The sequence below is a fragment of the Schistocerca cancellata genome, chromosome 1 (assembly GCF_023864275.1).
Source record: "Schistocerca cancellata isolate TAMUIC-IGC-003103 chromosome 1, iqSchCanc2.1, whole genome shotgun sequence".
In the NCBI taxonomy this organism is placed as follows: domain Eukaryota; kingdom Metazoa; phylum Arthropoda; class Insecta; order Orthoptera; family Acrididae; genus Schistocerca; species Schistocerca cancellata.
In genome coordinates, this window is record NC_064626.1 from 193,854,036 (window position 1) to 193,873,317 (window position 19,282).

General features: G+C 49.5%; 1 protein-coding gene across 1 annotated transcript; it reads right to left on the reverse strand.

The window, feature by feature from the left end:
- Positions 1-1,856: 1,856 nt before the first annotated feature.
- Positions 1,857-18,546, reverse strand: LOC126162689 (basic proline-rich protein-like). Its single transcript, XM_049919380.1, has 2 exons — positions 18,534-18,546; positions 1,857-5,101 (listed from the first exon to the last, which is right to left on the reverse strand). Exons 1-2 carry the CDS (start codon positions 18,544-18,546, stop codon positions 1,857-1,859), a joined length of 3,258 nt encoding a protein of 1,085 aa, XP_049775337.1.
- Positions 18,547-19,282: the final 736 nt, after the last annotated feature.

Genomic DNA, 19,282 nt, shown 5'->3' on the forward strand with positions numbered 1-19,282 from the left:
CTCACCAGAAAGAGATCATCTTCTGTAGGTTGCGTATTGGGCACTATATTTTTAGCCATCGCAAATTAAGTGGTGATCCCACCACTGTGCTGATTGCCCTCAACCTTTGACGGTTCAACATTTCCTGATGGAATGCCCTTGTGTGTTTTTTTTAACTGTCTGCATTCTCATATATGTTTGCCGTCTGAGTTATCGGCCGTTTTAGCGAACGACTTATGGGCTGCCAACCGCGTTTTGTTTTTCTGTCGTAGATATATGGAGAAGACTCTTCAGTTCAGAAATTTAGTTCAGGACCTCCTTTGTCTCTAGGGCGTATTTTATGGACCTTTCTCGAAGTCCATGTTTTTAGCAGTCTTCCCTTCTGTTGATTGGGCTTAACGTTTAGTCGTTTTTAACTCATTTTTCGTCTTCATGTTTTACAGTTCTGACACGGGCGCATATAATCCTAGGTGTTTCTGTGCCCTAAAACAAAACAAACGGAAACTGTGCCCACAAACACCACAACCGCTAGGTCCATCATCATCGTGGTACTCACTGGTGATGCCAACTCGTTCAGCAATTCAGCTGTACCCTGGACTGTCGCATTCACTATCACTGACCTACACTGCATTGGACATGGCGTCGGCATTATTCTATATGTAGCAACAGTTATACCCCTGCCCACCCTGTTACAGATTACCAAATAACCCATGCAACTGCATTTATATATTATGGTTGCTATCACTTCTGGGACAGGATTTCACAAAGGTTCATTGATACCTCGAATGTGAACTGCTAATACCCTGCAACTTCTCATAATGCTCGTGAAGCCATTGTGGAAAGGATGCTCTCTTAAATTGTAACTACCTGTGGTATACTTCCATGAAGTGTAACACAGTTCTACACTCTGCTCGATCACCCTACAAAAGACAGTAGTGATCCTGAAGAGAAGACCAACAACCAAATTTGGGTGAAAAATAGCTGCCAAATAGCAGACGGGTTTGGAAGTGTATCAAGAGTCATACTCAATCACTTTTTTCAGCATTCACGAAGGGAGGTTAGGTAATGCATTCAGCCATGTACACCTCGATACATGCTTACATATCTATGATCTACTTAATGGAGGTGAGGCCCAGTCTCGTCCTCCTTCCGAAAGATATTGCCAGTACAAGAAAAAGGCCACATTAATGTCCAGACTCAAGATGAGGGGGATGAATATTACTTTCCATGGTCACTTTTCGCAGGCAATAGAAATTACCCAACAAATGTAATCCTTTGTAATAATTAAAATATGTCTAATGTCCATGACCATTATAATTTCTAAGCCATTTCGTTCTTAATAAAACTCCAGGACATTTCAAAAGCACACTGGACTCGCATTTAGGACGACGACGGTTCAATCCCTCGCCTGATTTATGTTTTCCGTGATTTCCCTAAATCGCTCCAGGCAAATGCCGGGATGGTTCCTTTGAAAGGGCATGGCCGACTACCTTCCCTATCCTTCCCTAATCCGATGAATCCGACGACCTCGCTGTCTGGTCTCCTCCCCCCAAGCAAACCAGCCACAACATTTCAAAATTCGTGGGGGAGTACACTGAATATGCGGTTTATATTTACAGACTTGGAGATAATAGGAAGCCAGAACACACATTGCAGAGCAAGGTAGTAAAGCATAAAGTAGTTGGACCACTCTACTTTACAAAATTTGCTCCCTTGGCACGCCAAACATGTAGATTCCTTGCAATTATCAAAGATTGAGAAGCAACACTCCTTGTGAATCAAAAGAATGTCGCTCTTAATTTATCAAAACATTTTGGTACACGACATTTATCATAGATGCGTCAAATCTTTCACCAAGAGATATTATCTAGGACACCTCATAGTTTGCTCGAGCCAGGAACAGCCTTGTGTGGAACAGCCTTGTGTGGAACAGCCTTGTGTGGAACAGCCTTGTGTGGAACAGCCTTGTGTGGAACAGCCTTGTGTGGAACAGCCTTGTGTGGAACAGCCTTGTGTGGAACAGCCTTGTGTGGAACAGCCTTGTGTGGAACAGCCTTGTGTGGAACAGCCTTGTGTGGAACAGCCTTGTGTGGAACAGCCTTGTGTGGAACAGCCTTGTGTGGAACAGCCTTGTGTGGAACAGCCTTGTGTGGAACAGCCTTGTGTGGAACAGCCTTGTGTGGAACAGCCTTGTGTGGAACAGCCTTGTGTGGAACAGCCTTGTGTGGAACAGCCTTGTGTGGAACAGCCTTGTGTGGAACAGCCTTGTGTGGAACAGCCTTGTGTGGAACAGCCTTGTGTGGAACAGCCTTGTGTGGAACAGCCTTGTGTGGAACAGCCTTGTGTGGAACAGCCTTGTGTGGAACAGCCTTGTGTGGAACAGCCTTGTGTGGAACAGCCTTGTGTGGAACAGCCTTGTGTGGAACAGCCTTGTGTGGAACAGCCTTGTGTGGAACAGCCTTGTGTGGAACAGCCTTGTGTGGAACAGCCTTGTGTGGAACAGCCTTGTGTGGAACAGCCTTGTGTGGAACAGCCTTGTGTGGAACAGCCTTGTGTGGAACAGCCTTGTGTGGAACAGCCTTGTGTGGAACAGCCTTGTGTGGAACAGCCTTGTGTGGAACAGCCTTGTGTGGAACAGCCTTGTGTGGAACAGCCTTGTGTGGAACAGCCTTGTGTGGAACAGCCTTGTGTGGAACAGCCTTGTGTGGAACAGCCTTGTGTGGAACAGCCTTGTGTGGAACAGCCTTGTGTGGAACAGCCTTGTGTGGAACAGCCTTGTGTGGAACAGCCTTGTGTGGAACAGCCTTGTGTGGAACAGCCTTGTGTGGAACAGCCTTGTGTGGAACAGCCTTGTGTGGAACAGCCTTGTGTGGAACAGCCTTGTGTGGAACAGCCTTGTGTGGAACAGCCTTGTGTGGAACAGCCTTGTGTGGAACAGCCTTGTGTGGAACAGCCTTGTGTGGAACAGCCTTGTGTGGAACAGCCTTGTGTGGAACAGCCTTGTGTGGAACAGCCTTGTGTGGAACAGCCTTGTGTGGAACAGCCTTGTGTGGAACAGCCTTGTGTGGAACAGCCTTGTGTGGAACAGCCTTGTGTGGAACAGCCTTGTGTGGAACAGCCTTGTGTGGAACAGCCTTGTGTGGAACAGCCTTGTGTGGAACAGCCTTGTGTGGAACAGCCTTGTGTGGAACAGCCTTGTGTGGAACAGCCTTGTGTGGAACAGCCTTGTGTGGAACAGCCTTGTGTGGAACAGCCTTGTGTGGAACAGCCTTGTGTGGAACAGCCTTGTGTGGAACAGCCTTGTGTGGAACAGCCTTGTGTGGAACAGCCTTGTGTGGAACAGCCTTGTGTGGAACAGCCTTGTGTGGAACAGCCTTGTGTGGAACAGCCTTGTGTGGAACAGCCTTGTGTGGAACAGCCTTGTGTGGAACAGCCTTGTGTGGAACAGCCTTGTGTGGAACAGCCTTGTGTGGAACAGCCTTGTGTGGAACAGCCTTGTGTGGAACAGCCTTGTGTGGAACAGCCTTGTGTGGAACAGCCTTGTGTGGAACAGCCTTGTGTGGAACAGCCTTGTGTGGAACAGCCTTGTGTGGAACAGCCTTGTGTGGAACAGCCTTGTGTGGAACAGCCTTGTGTGGAACAGCCTTGTGTGGAACAGCCTTGTGTGGAACAGCCTTGTGTGGAACAGCCTTGTGTGGAACAGCCTTGTGTGGAACAGCCTTGTGTGGAACAGCCTTGTGTGGAACAGCCTTGTGTGGAACAGCCTTGTGTGGAACAGCCTTGTGTGGAACAGCCTTGTGTGGAACAGCCTTGTGTGGAACAGCCTTGTGTGGAACAGCCTTGTGTGGAACAGCCTTGTGTGGAACAGCCTTGTGTGGAACAGCCTTGTGTGGAACAGCCTTGTGTGGAACAGCCTTGTGTGGAACAGCCTTGTGTGGAACAGCCTTGTGTGGAACAGCCTTGTGTGGAACAGCCTTGTGTGGAACAGCCTTGTGTGGAACAGCCTTGTGTGGAACAGCCTTGTGTGGAACAGCCTTGTGTGGAACAGCCTTGTGTGGAACAGCCTTGTGTGGAACAGCCTTGTGTGGAACAGCCTTGTGTGGAACAGCCTTGTGTGGAACAGCCTTGTGTGGAACAGCCTTGTGTGGAACAGCCTTGTGTGGAACAGCCTTGTGTGGAACAGCCTTGGGTGGAACAGCCTTGGGTGGAACAGCCTTGGGTGGAACAGCCTTGGGTGGAACAGCCTTGGGTGGAACAGCCTTGGGTGGAACAGCCTTGGGTGGAACAGCCTTGGGTGGAACAGCCTTGGGTGGAACAGCCTTGGGTGGAACAGCCTTGGGTGGAACAGCCTTGGGTGGAACAGCCTTGGGTGGAACAGCCTTGGGTGGAACAGCCTTGGGTGGAACAGCCTTGGGTGGAACAGCCTTGGGTGGAACAGCCTTGGGTGGAACAGCCTTGGGTGGAACAGCCTTGGGTGGAACAGCCTTGGGTGGAACAGCCTTGGGTGGAACAGCCTTGGGTGGAACAGCCTTGGGTGGAACAGCCTTGGGTGGAACAGCCTTGGGTGGAACAGCCTTGGGTGGAACAGCCTTGGGTGGAACAGCCTTGGGTGGAACAGCCTTGGGTGGAACAGCCTTGGGTGGAACAGCCTTGGGTGGAACAGCCTTGGGTGGAACAGCCTTGGGTGGAACAGCCTTGGGTGGAACAGCCTTGGGTGGAACAGCCTTGGGTGGAACAGCCTTGGGTGGAACAGCCTTGGGTGGAACAGCCTTGGGTGGAACAGCCTTGGGTGGAACAGCCTTGGGTGGAACAGCCTTGGGTGGAACAGCCTTGGGTGGAACAGCCTTGGGTGGAACAGCCTTGGGTGGAACAGCCTTGGGTGGAACAGCCTTGGGTGGAACAGCCTTGGGTGGAACAGCCTTGGGTGGAACAGCCTTGGGTGGAACAGCCTTGGGTGGAACAGCCTTGGGTGGAACAGCCTTGGGTGGAACAGCCTTGGGTGGAACAGCCTTGGGTGGAACAGCCTTGGGTGGAACAGCCTTGGGTGGAACAGCCTTGGGTGGAACAGCCTTGGGTGGAACAGCCTTGCGTGGAACAGCCTTGCGTGGAACAGCCTGCTGTCCTTACAGGTGAAGAACATCCACTACCAGATCCAATGTTCATTCATTGCGTATACAGACTTGGTACCTCCTAGCTCCTGTGACATGTTTGTGATTATGACCCCACTGCCACCCATACAGTCGTCACAGAACATTTACCACCGTACTCGGCAGGATACGAACTTGTATACTCGTATGACTCATATCGCAAGTTTGATTCGCATGTCGGGAATAATCCTGTGAGACGGTTGTTGGCTTAGCTCGAGAACCTTGTATGGAAATTGATGGGATTTATCGCAACAACATTTTCGTGACTGACTCGTAGAACAATGATGTCCTGTATGAGCAGGCAGCCGATCGTCGTGTTGCTGGGCTGCCACTGAATAGAGAAGACGAAAGTCCTTGTAGAGACCATAGTCATATATGGGGGACGTTCCACAGTGCATCTCACAACTAATGCAACTTCGAGCCAACTATCATGCTAGTGTCCATCTTCTTTCACAATTTGAGTAGGCATGATGCCCACTTCCTCGTTCAACATTTGGTTGATTCTGGGTTGAAAGGTGATAAGGTTAGTCATTCCTGCTACTATTGAAAAGAACATTTCATCTTCCAAGAGAACCACATCAAATATATTTCTTTGATTCCTGGAACCGCTTTGCCTCATGAACGTCTCTCTTCAGAGTCTTCGCATCAGGGAGACATGCATATCACCAGACCACATATTCCAATGATGCAATGTTTCAGCTTGTGATAAAGAAGGGGGTCTGTCCACATGAAATCCTGGATTTTTCTGGAGACACTGTATGAAACCGCATTGCCCGACATAACCACACTGTCCGGTATACTAATGGGCACTGCAATAATGGAAGTGGAGGATGAGCAAGGTGGGAATGTTTGTCTGGAGTTTAGCGTCCATTGTTTAGGAGAATATGCTAGATTATAGATGAATACCAATGTACGCTTCCTCACATACATTTTAGAGTAGTTCTGCCTGAGAACATAGTCTCTGGATTCTGCTTTCTATTTCGTCATGCCAGGCCTTCCGTGGGATTCGTTACACGCAATATGTCAGCATTGAATGGTTGACTGCTGTTGACATCTTGCTCTCCTATGAATGCAGAATTCATGGGAAAGTTTCCCAGTGACTGCACAGCACGCCAAGATGAATAACCCATGGATGAGTGACGAGAAGTACAGGCGATCTAATGATTTTAGATAAATCATTTACCTAGATGTAAACCACCTCTGTGGGTTCGCCGCACAACAGAGCGAGCCATTTCCAGAGTCCCAATGGATGTGTGAAGGAGAAATTGCCAGACTGAAGGATAAGATCCGTGAACCAGGTGGGGATGCTAATGAAAGAAAGATCCTGGACTTCGAACTGGCGTATCTCGCCCATTTGCATGATGAACAGTCAGGTGCCAATATATTAATGCCAGTATATTAACAACTTCGGGATGGAGCCCTTTTGTGGGACTGGGCTCTCTGGACACGGCCGGGTAACAAAGAACATTATATTCTGCCCTATAGAAACCTCAAGTAATGCCACAGATTTGGTATGGAATCTGTTAGTCACACGCAGAAACTACTCCTAGCAATGTTGCCATGGATTTCCATGTTTATGAAAGACTGTAGGGATGGCCTAGATTCCAGTGCAGTCCATGAAGCCTGTATACATTGGTATGTGTGTTGTGGACCTCTGCAAACTCCACATGTACCGCTTACAGAAAGAGTTTGCGAAGCCAAACTTCGTCAATCCCAAGTTACATGTATGGATGTAGTCAGTTTAATCTACTGGCTCAAAGACAGGGATCCATGTGAAATAATTAGATACTCTTAAAGAACTAAACACTTCTGGACACGCAGCTAATAATCCTTTTGAAATAATACCAGAAAACAAGTAGGTTATTGGCCTAAACAAAGATGAATTGAATGGATCACAGAATGTGGAGTTTGTTGGCACTCATATCAAAGATGAGAGTACTGTGTAGGTGCAGATGCCACCCAGTGGCAGGCTAATGGTGTGCATAGTGTGGTCTCAAATGTTATCTCGATAGAGAATTAGTGTGCCTGCTTTATGGGATTGGTGCAGCTCCACAAATGGTCAGTCTATAGAGATTTGATGAGGGCTGCTGCACCGTAACATACAGTTAATCTGTGTGGATGGGACTGGCACCATATGGTATTCACAATACTCATTGGATTGATTGTATGGCTCATAAATTTATTTGAAAGTGGGAGATGAGTGTGTGTGTAATAATAGGATTAGCCATTGTGTGTGTGTGTGTGTGTGTGTGTGTGTGTGTGTGTGTGTGTGTGTGTGTGTGTGTAACACCAAAGAACTTGAGAATAACAAATGACACTATGTGATCAAAAGTATAAAGACATCTGGCTGAAAGTAACTTAAAAGTTCTTGGCGCCCTCGATTGGCAATACTGGAATTTAATATGGTGTTGGCCCACCCTTAGCCTTGATGACAGCTTCCCCAGTCAGGCGCTGGAAGGTTTCTTGGGATATGGGAGCCCATTCTTCATTGAGTGCTGCACTGAGGAGAGGCATCGATGTCTGTCGGTGAGGCCTGGCACGAAGTCGGCGTTCCAAAATATCCTCAAGGTTTCTATAGGATTCAGGTCAGGTCTCTGTGCAGAACAGTCCATTACAGGGACGTTATTGTCGTGTAACCACTCTGCTACAGGCCGTGGATTAGGAACAAGTGCTCTAACGTGTTGAAATACGCACTCACCATCCCCAAACTGCTCTTCAACAGTGGGAAGCAACAAGGTGCTTAAAACATCGATGTAGGCCTGTCCAGTGATAGTGGTACGCGAAACAAGCGGTGCACGCCGTCTCCATGAAAACACGACCACATCATAACAACACAGCCTCCAAATTTTACAGTTGCCACTAAACACGCTGGAAGACGACGTTCACTGGGAATTCGCCATACCCACACCTTGCCATCGGATCGCCATATTGTGTACCGTGATTCATCACTCATCACAACGGTTTCCCACTGTTCAATCGTCCAGTGTTTACTCTCTTTAACCAAGTGAGGTGTCGTTTGGCACTTACCGGCGTGATGTGTGGCTTATGAGCAGCTGCTCAACCATGAAATCCAAGTTTTCTCAACTCCAGCCTAACTGTCATAGTACTTGCAGTGGATCCTGATGCAGTTTGGAATTCTGATGTGATGGTCTGGATAGATGTCTGCCTGTTACACATTACGACTAGCTTCAATTGTTGGTGGTGTCTGTCAGTGAGATGAGGTCGGCCTGTGCGTTTTTGTGCTGTACGTGTCCCTTCCCATTTCCACTTCACTATCACATCGTAAACAGTGGACCTAGGGATGTTTGAGTCTGGAAATCTCGCGTACACACGTATGACACATGTGGTACCCAATCACCTGGCCATGTTTGAAGTCCGTGAGTTCCGCGGAATGCCCCATTCTGCTCTCTCACTATGTCTAATGACTACTGAGATAGGTGATATGGCGTACCTTGCAGTTGGTTGCAGCACAATGCACCTAATATGAAAAAATACGTTCCTGGGGGTGGCCGGATGCTTTTGTCCACATAGTGTACTAAATAGAAGCATTGTGTGTACATCAAATACATACCATTGTAAATAACAATGGAAAATATTAATAAGCAAAAGACAGTAAAAATGTATTACAAAAACAAAATTGTTCATAATCTGTTGGTTAGTTGGTTGTAGGGTCTATAATAATTACATCCAAATCCTGCAGCTTGTTAATTATTAGTTACAGCAAACATGCATTTCTTCCCAGTAATGCTCAGACCTCGAATGGAAAAGCCTACAAAGTCGACTTGGTAATGAGGGGTCATAATAAGGGGGGACAAAGGTGAGCTCGAATCTTATTGGTCCACCTTGGTTTCGTACTGTTTTATTGTGCTCCAGTTGGCTGAGAGAGGTGGAGTGATAATATGCGAGTTTTAAGAGGACATCAAATAACCTTAGTTACGTCATGATCTTGACTATAACTCGCACAATTGCCTAAGGAGTGTGATTAGTTTCCCTGGATGACCTTGATGAAATCCCAGTGGTTTCCTGTGAGAAGTGGAGTGATCTTGAATATAAATTGTCGAAGTGGGTAATCTGACGCTGGATGTTCAATAATTGGTAAGATTATCTTCGCTGAAACATACATTGCTATACTGTTGCCCTTTAAATCGCGTCCCCTTAAATCCTGTTCTCAGGAAGTGCCTGTCCCTTTAAATCTAGAACATACGCTGCTATCCTGTCCCCAGACAAAGCTTATTTCAGTCACATGTGACATTTTTTTGGAATAGAATTTTCAGTATCGTTAGTGCATATAACTAGCGCATAACATTTTTGTAATTAAATGATGATGACTCAAGGAACCAGATTCCTGTGTGTTGTAGCATAAATTTTACATGTCAGTAAATAGTTCATTAATTGTAACAAAAGTTCCACCTCATTTTGCCACTGAAGTTATATTTTAAAGTGGTTTTTGTTAGGAAATGAGTTATCCTCTGGTATTAAGATGAGCACTGAAAGGAAATACATATTAACATTTTGAGGACTTAGAAGCTAGGGTTTAGTTCATACGGCGGATTCTGTGATATTTCAGTTTCTTCACTTTGTAAGAGCGCGCTTTGCCTGTGAAATCCTGCAAAGAGAGAGACTTAGAATTATAATTTGTTATATATGCCTTAATATGAAAAAATTTCAAACAGTTTGGAAATGAAGTCCTGTTTTATTAGCACCAGGGATATTCTTAGTGTTGTGGTTAATAATGTTTGACATTACTAGTAAATTACATTATTACGTTGTACAATGTGTGCTCATTCATTTCTTACAGTTCCATACACATAAAACGTCGAGAACACAAACGATGTTGCCCTTGGAGTTAGCAGAGGAGGTAAGTGTTTTTGTAGATTATTCATACACTACTGGGGGGAGGGGGGAGGGGGAGGGGGGGAACATTGACATATTAACAACTAAAATATAATTGATATTGGTCAATGAAACTAACTGAAAATGTAATTTTACATTGAAAATTGGTTAAATTTACCTCATTGTATAGAATTTCCAAAGGTTTTGAAAAATGAATCTGTATATCACAATCTTCAAAATAGTGCATGGGATCTTCTCTCGCATTTGTGGAACATCGTTACTTTGTATTTAAGTTTTTAGTAAGTGTATTTCTTTTACATGGTTAATTTCGTGGAAAATGTACTTCTGTATTTTCTTCATAATTGGTAGGAAATCGTATCATATTGCTCAAAAGTGTAAGTTCTCTCACATTTTTTATTTGACCTTCTTTGTCGATGAATTACGTTGAAAAATGAAAGACATAGTGGTTGGACACACAGATATTAAAGGTATTTTCGGTGTCTTTTTATGTATGGTCTGTTATCTACAATACTTATAAAAGCAAACATACTTGAATGTATTTCTAGGTTGTTAATATTTTATCTCATTGTCGATGTACACACACAAAGTTCTGCATCACCGCAGTTCCCAGAACTCCTGAAAATAGACGTTGACTGTGGATGTTGTATTACAGACAGTCTGACTTTTCAGGGATATCACTAAACCCACCCAAAGATGTAAACAAACAAGCACGAGCAACGCCTATTACACAGAGGGGGGTCCGACAGCCGATCAGTTCTAGTCATTCCACCAGGAAGGAGGTACATGCTCGTTTTGTCTGTAGGTCAACCATGCCTAGACAGTCAATACCTCGGTTTGGTCGCTTCCGCATTGTTACTTTGTGCCAGGAAGGGGGCTCAACAAGGGAAGTGTCCAAGCGTCTCAGAATGAACCAAAGCAATGTTGTTTGGACATGGAGGAGATAGACAGGAACTGTCGATGACATGCCTCTATCAGGTCGCCCAAGGGCAGAGGATGACCACTACCTACGGATTATGGCTCGGAGGAACCCTGACAGCAACGCCATGTTGAATAATGCTCTTTGTGCAGCCACAGGACATCATGTTACGATTCAAACTGTGCCAAATAGGCTGCATGATGCGCAACTTCACTCCCAAAGTCCATGGCTAGGTCCGTCTATGCAACCACACCACCATGCAGTGCGGTACAGATGGGCCCAACAACATGCAGATTGTACTGCTCAGGATTGGCATCACGTTCTCTTCACTGATAAATTTCCCATATGCCTTAGAGACAATCGTCGGAGACGTGTTTGGAGGCAACCCGGTCAGGCTGAAGGCCTTAGACACACTGTCAAGGGAGTGCAGCAAGGTGGAGGCTCCCTGCTATTTCGGGGTGGCGTTATGTTGGGCCAGCGTACGCCGCTGGTGGTCATGGAAGGCACTGTAATGACAGTACGAAACGTGAATGCCATCCTCCGACTGATAGTGCAATCATATCTGCAGCATACTGCCAAGGCGTTCGTCTTTATGAACAACAATTCGCGCCCCCATCGTGCACGTCTTGTGAATGACTTCCTTCAGGATAACGACATCGCTTGACAAGAGTGGCAGCATGTTATCCAGAAATACTCTATCTAACAGGGCTGTTAATGGACAGCGTGACCCACCAACCACTCTGAGGGATCTACGACAAATTGCCATTGAGGACTGGGACAATTTGGACCAACAGTGCTCTGATGAACTTGTGGATAGTATGCCACGACGAATGTAGGCATGAATCAGTGCAAGAGGACGTGCTACTAGGTATTAGAGGTACCAGTGTGTACAGCAATCTGAACTACCACCTCTGAAGGTCTCGCTGTATGGTGGTACAACATGTTATGTGTAGTTTTCATGAGCAATAAAAAGGGGGGGGGGAAATGATGTTCATGTTGACCTCTCTTCCAATTTTCCATACATGTTCCAGAACTCTGGGAACCAAGCTGATGCAAATCTTTTTTTGATGTGTTTACGTAGTTCTTGTTTATTAAACACGTTTTCAATTTTTGGTCTCCCCCCCTCCCTGAGGCTCGGGGTTCTATCATGAGTTCATGCATGGCTTACACAGGACCCAGTGTTATTCCAGCCCTTTTTTCCTTACCGATCTGCATTTCCTTATCCATTATCCTCCTTTCCTCCCTGTCGTAACTCCTTCCCCTCTGCCCCCACTTTCCCCTCTTGGTTTTTGTACCTACAGTATGTTGACCTGGCCAGCCATCTGGTTTTCTGTATTCCTTCCAGTTTTGTTGCCATTGCTTTTTCTTTTTGATCCTTTCTTGTTTAGTGTGTCTGGTCCCTCTTTGGAGTTTGACCTCTACTTACAATTTTTCTCTCTGAAGCGTGAGATGAACAATTTGGGGAATAACTCCCTCCTAGTACATATGGCGTTGATACCTCTCCCCCTTCCTTCCCTGGGGTAGCTCCACATGGCATTCTCTCCTTCAACTCTCCCATTGGGCGTCTTCCACCCTCTGCCATTTCGTATTGGCCGTACAAAGTTGACCAGTAGTTTTTTACCCAGCAGTGAGCGCCGCGCCCAATCCCCCTCACCTTGTAGTTGCCCCCCCCCCCACCACAGTCATCCATATTTTGCTGGATTGTCCCTGCGTTTAGGCCCTTCTCACTACATATCCCCTCCAACCTTCCTTGTCCTGTGTGTTAGCAGATGATCACCCCCCTGCGGGTTCGGGGGTTAGAATAGGCCCGCGGTATTCCTGCCTGTCGTAAGAGGCGACTAAAAGGAGTCTCAAATGTTTCGGCCTTATGTGATGGTCCCCTCTCGGGTTTGACCTCCATCTTTCTAAATTATTCCGAAGAGCGAGCCAATTGGGGAAGGGCGCCTTACGTGGTGCACTGTATCCGTCGTGCAATTAGACCTTTAGCCGTCTTTCTCGTCGTTGCAATGGTGTCCCGCTCGTTTTCGATCTCTTGGGCGATTACCACACTGCACTCTGCAGTGTTTCTTTTAACTGCGACGACGACCTTGGCCATTTTTGCACCTAAGATCCAGCACGGTAGCCAGTCCGTTGTGGTGGGGCCGCCATGTACCCTCTTGGTTGTAGCCCCCTGACAACACAGGGATCGCTCTACTGATGCCTGCGCCGTTCACTCCCCACGTATGCCAAGGAGTAGATGCCCATCTCCCTGGGGCATCAGGACTCCCGGCAATGGACATCCTGCCAGGTGGCTATTGCTGCGGCTGGGTGGCGCCCGTGGGGAGGGCCCTTTGTCGGAGTAGGTGGCATCAGGGCGGATGACCCGCAATGAAGCGTGGTACATCATCTCTCGCTGGTGGGCCACCACCAGCAGTCTCTAAGCGATCGAGGTCTAACCTCAACGGCAGGAAATACGATCCACGATCATTTCCCTCCCTGGCCACTCCATGGGAGGAACGTATGGCAAAAGAAGGCAGTGGAGACTATTCACCCCGGTTCCTTGTGTGTACGCGAGTTGATGGGGAATCGTTTATGTCAACCAAGCCCCAGTTTTTTGTGGAGCATTTGGAGGACAAGTTCGGGGAGGTGGAGGGCTTGTCCAAGATGCGCTCTGGTTCTGTGCTCATCAAAACGGCATCCTCTGCCCAGTCACGGAGGTTGCTCAATTGTGACAAGTTGGGGGATGTTTCAGTTAACATCACGCCGCATAAGAGTCTGAACATGGTCCAGGGTATTATATTCCACAGGGATCTTCTTCTGCAGTCCGACGATGAATTACGCGCCAACCTCGAACGACGAGGTGTTCACTTCGTCCGGCGCGTCCATCGGTGTCCGAGGGATAATCAGGTAGCCACCGGTGCCTTTATCTTGGCCTTTGAGGGTGATGTCTTACCCGAAAAGGTTAAGGTGATCGTTTACCGTTGTGATGTGAAGCCATATATCCCTCCTCCGATGCGGTGTTTTAAATGCTGGAAGTTCGGGCACATGTCATCTCGCTGTACTTCCAGCATCACGTGTCGGGATTGTGGACGTCCTTCGCATCCTGATACTCCATGTGCCCCGCCTCCTATCTGTGTTAACTGCGGAGAACACCATTCCCCCTGCTCGCTGGACTGTAGGATCTTCCAGAAAGAAAGGAGGATAATGGAATATAAGACCCTGGACCGCCTGTCCTACACCGAGGCAAGGCGGAAATTTGAGTGGCTACATCCTGTGCCAATGCCAACTAGTTATGCCGCTGCTGCAACACCAGTTCGATCTCAGCTCGGTCAGCATTCACCGGCCCCCTTGGTTGTGGGGGGCACTTCACTCCCTGTTGCTCCTGCTCCATCTACTTCAGGAGCAACACCACCCCAACCACCGGGGACATCTGTTCCCCCTTCACAGCCGGAGAAGCGTGAGCCTTCTTCGGCTCCTCTCGCTCGGAAGGGGTCCCTTGGGGCCCTCCCATCCCAGGCTTTGCCCAGTGCCAAAGCGGACACCCGCAAGTTTGTCAAACAACCACCGTTCGCTGGTCGTAGGGCGTCACGGTCGTCTTCAGTCCCAGAGACTGACCCAGCGAGGCCCCCCCAGCCAGAACCACCTAAGGCTCAGCGCGCAAAGCAGTCGAAGAAAAAGGCTCCCAAGCATCCTGAAATTGCGGTGGCACCTGTCCCACCGCAACCTTCTCCCTCTGCGTCCGAAGATGAGGTGGAGATCCTGGCGTCCGCTGAGGATGGAATAGATAGCTGTTGTCCAGGTGGTGACTCAGTAGCAGCAGGGGCCCCAGAGGCGTAATCTGCCTCCCCAGTCCCTTCACGCCTTTCCCATCCTCCAGTGGAACTGCAGCGGTTTCTTCCACCATCTAGCTGAGCTCCGCCAACTTCTCAGCCGTCATCCTTTCCTTTGCATTGCTCTGCAGGAAACTTGGTTTCCAGCAATGCGAACCCCCGCCCTCCGTGGCTATCGGGGTTATTTTAAGAACCGAGCAGCTTATGAAAGTGTGTCTGGTGGCGTCTGCATCTATGTCCTTAACTCTCTTCACAGCGAGTTTGTACCTCTACAAACAGCTTTAGAGGCTGTCGCTGTTCGGGTGTGGACGCCACAGGCTATCACCGTCTGCAGTATTTACCTTCCACCTGATGGTGTTGTCGCACAGCATGTCCTGGCTGCTCTGATAGCCGAACTGCCGCCACCTTTTTTGCTGCTGGGTGATTTCAATGCCCACAACCCTCTATGGGGTGGGACTGTCTCCGATGTTCGCGGTCGGGCCGTGGAGCATGTGTTGGCTCAGCTCGACCTTAGCCTCCTGAACACCGGTGCTCCCACGCATTTCAGTGTGGCCCATGGCTCGTTCTCGGCCATCGATCTCTCTATTTGCAGCCCTGGCCTTGTCCCATCCCTCCACCGGAGAGTGCACCCTGACCTGTGTGGTAGTGACCATTTTCCCATCTATTTGTCACTGCCCCAGTGTCATTCTTCTGGGCGCTTGCCCCGCTGGGCTCTCCACAGGGCTGACTGGCCAGCTTTTACTTCCGCTGCAACCATTGAGTCTCCCCCACAGGGTGACATTGACGAGGTGGTTCGTGTTTTAACCACGTCCATCATTTCAGCGGCCGAGGCTTCCATCCCCCGTTCTTCTGGCCTCCCTCGGAGGAAGGCCGTCCCCTGGTGGTCGCCGGAGATTGCTGAGGCTATTCGCGACCGTAGGCGGGCTCTCCAGCGTCATAGGCGGCACCCGTCTCTGGAGACCCTCATCGCCTTTAAGAGGCTCCGTGCCTTCGCCCGCCGTCTTATTGCACGGCGTAAGCAGGAGTGCTGGGAGCGGTATGTTTCCTCCTTGGGCTCCCGTGTTTCCCCCTCGCTCGTGTGGTCCCGGATACGGCGGATTTATGGACACCAGACCCCTACGGGTGTCCCTGGGATCTCTTTGGACGGCGCTGTGTGCACGGACGCTGCCGCCATTGCTGAACACCTTGCTGCGCACTTCGCTACGAGCTCTGCGACTGCAACTTATCCCCCCGCCTTTCGCTCTCTCAAGGAGCGGGCCGAGCAGACGCCATTATCGTTCCACACGCGTCGTTCTGAAACTTACAATGCTCCTTTCAGCGAGAGGGAATTCCTCGCTGCCCTCGCCGATTGCCCTGATACAGCACCAGGACCGGACTGCATCCACGCACAGATGCTGAAGCATCTCTCCAGGGACTGCCAGAGACACATTCTCGCGATATTTAATCGCATTTGGAGGGAAGGCGTGTTCCCGTCGCAATGGCGAGAGGGTGTTATTGTCCCCATCTTGAAGCCCGGTGCGGACCCACTGGCGGTGGACAGCTATCGTCCCATTACCCTCACCAACGTTTTGTGCAAATTGCTCGAACGTATGGTGGGGCGGCGTTTGTGTTGGGTCCTTGAGTCGTGCGGTCTCCTCGCTCCATCCCAGGGTGGCTTCCGTCGGGGCCGGTCTGCAGTGGACAATTTGGTGTGGCTGGAATCTGCTGTCCGTATGGCCTTTGCCCGACGTCAGCATCTCGTTGCTGTGTTTTTCGATCTGCGGAAGGCGTATGACACCACATGGAGGCATCACCTCCTCGCCACATTGCATGAGTGGGGTCTTCGTGGTCGGCTCCCGGCTTTTCTTCAAAGCTTTTTATTGCGCCGCTCTTTCCGGGTGCAAGTCGGTGCTACCTCTAGTTCCTCTTATATACAGGAAAATGGGGTCCCGCAGGGCTCGGTGTTGAGCGTCTCCTTATTTTTAGTGGCCATTAATGGTCTGGCAGCAGCAGTGGGGTCGTCGGTGTCTCCTTCTTTGTATGCCGACGACTTCTGCATCTCATTTAGCTCAACGACTACGGGAGTCGCCGAACGCAGGCTGCAAGTCGCCGTTCGCAAGGCAGCATCATGGGCTCTGACTCACGGCTTTCAGTTCTCTGCTGCCAAGACTCGAGTAATGCACTTCTGCAGGCGTCGGACGGTCCACCCTCATCCTGCACTTTACCTCGACGGCCACCTGCTTGAAGTGGTGGACACTTGCCGCTTCTTGGGACTCGTGTTTGATGCCCGGCTCACATGGGTTCCTCATGTTACTCAGCTGAAGCAAAAATGCTGGCGGCACCTCAACGCCCTCCGCTGCCTTAGCCACACGTCTTGGGGTGCAGATCGCTGCACGCTGCTGCGGTTGTACCGAGCCCTTGTGCAGTCCCGGCTTGATTATGGGAGCCTGGCCTATGGGTCTGCGTCCCCCTCAGTGTTGAAGTTGTTAGACCCCATACACCACTGTGGGGTTAGGCTTGCCACTGGCGCTTTTCGCACCAGCCCCGTGGATAGTCTACTGGTGGAGGCCGGGGTTCCCCCGCTGCGGATTCGCCGCCATCGTCTGCTCGTAGACTGTCCACGTTCATTGCTCGCCAGATCATCCCAATCGTCGCCTGCTTTTCCCTGCTATGGTCCTCCATCTGTCCGAACGGCGACCTAGGTCTGGGCTTTCCGTCGCTGTCCGCGTTCAGTCCCTGCTGTCGGAATTGGGTTCATTCCCTCTTCCGCCTCCCTTCCGGGTCCGTGCACCTACGCCTCCCTGGTGTTTGTCCCGGCCGTCCGTCCGTCTGGACTTGGCACAGGGACCCAAGGACTCGGTTCCGCCTGTGGCCCTCCGTCGCCGTTTTCTTGCTCTCCTCGCCTCATTTTCGGACTGTGAGACTGTCTACACTGATGGTTCCCTGGTTGATGGTCGCACTGCCTACTCTTTTGCTCATGCTGCTCATGTTGAGCAGCGCTCCTTGCCGGCTGGCTGCAGTGTTTTTACTGCAGAGCTGGTGGCCATATTGCGCGCTCTTGAGCATATGCGTTTCTGCTCAGGTAGGTCCGTCGTCATCTGCAGTGACGCCCTGAGCAGCCTTCAGGCCATCGACCGCTGCTATCCCTCCTCTCCTCTGGTGTCCTCCATTCAGGAGACTGTTTCCGCCATTGCCCGTTCTGGTCGTTCGGTGGTCCTGGTTTGGACGCCCGGTCATGTTGGCATCCCAGGGAACGAACGTGTAGACAGGCTGGCCAAAGGGGCGATCGACGCCCCGGCTTTGGAGGTCGGCCTTACGGCTCGCGACCAGCAGCGCCGTAAGCTGATTGGGGTGTGGGCTGCTGAGTGGCGTGGCATGACAGCCCCGAATAAACTGCAGGCTGTCAAGGGGACGACCGATGTGTGGCGTTCCTCCATGCGGGCTTCTCGCAGGGACTCGGTAGTCCTGTGTCGGCTGCGCATCGGCCATACATACCTGACGCACGGCCATCTGTTGCGTCAGGAGGATCCCCCCCTGTGTCAGTGTGGGTCCCGGCTGACGGTCGGCCACATTTTGCTGGAGTGTCCTCGACTGCGCACACTCCGGCAATCTTTTAATCTCCCGAGCACTTTGGCTTTGGTTTTATCCGACGATGCCTCCATGGCTGATGACGTTTTAAATTTTATCCGTGGTAGTCCGTTTTATGGTTCGATTTAGGGAGGTCCTGCACCTTTCCCTTTCTGTGTCTTTTGTCCTTGTGTCTGTTGCTGTTCTTGTCTGTAATGTTTGTTGCTCCATTTGTGTTCTTTTAGCGCCTGGGGGGACGTCTCCTCCCCCCTTGGTTTTTACCTGCTCCGTACATTTTCGGCTCGCCTGATTTTGGAATTGGGGACTGATGACCTTCGCTGTTTAGTCCCCCTTAAACATCCCAACAACCACTACCACCACAGACTCTGTGAAATCTCACTCCACTTCAAGTTGCATTGTGCCTATTGTATTCATTCTGGATGCAATTTCTGTGTCTCATCGTCACAGTGAATGTCCAAGGAATACAGAAAAGCTGCAGTGGTGCATCGGAATCTAATACTGGTCTCCCAGGAGAATCTCAAAGCACAGACTCTGTGAAATCTCACTCCATTTGAAGTTCATTGTGCCTTCTGTATTCATTCCGGATGCAATTTCTGTGTCTCATCGTCACAGTGAATGTCCAAGGAATACAGAAAAGCTGCAGTGGTGCATCGGAATCTAATACTGGTCTCCCAGGAGAACCTCAAAGCACAGACTCTGTGAAATCTCACTCCACTTGAAGTTGCATTGTGCCTTTTGTATTCATTCCAGATGCAATTTAAGTGTCTCATCGTGAATTTGAAGGTAAAAGGAATACAGAAAAACAGCAGTGGTGCATCGGAATCCAATACTGGTCTCCCAGGAGATGCTCAAAGCACAGACTCCATGAAATCTCACTCCACTTGAAGTTGCATTGTGCCTTTTGTATTGATTCCGGATGCAATCTCTGTGTCTCATCGTGAATGTGAAGGTAAAAGGTATACAGAAAACCTGCAGTGGTGCATCGGAATCTAATACTGGTCTCCCAGGAG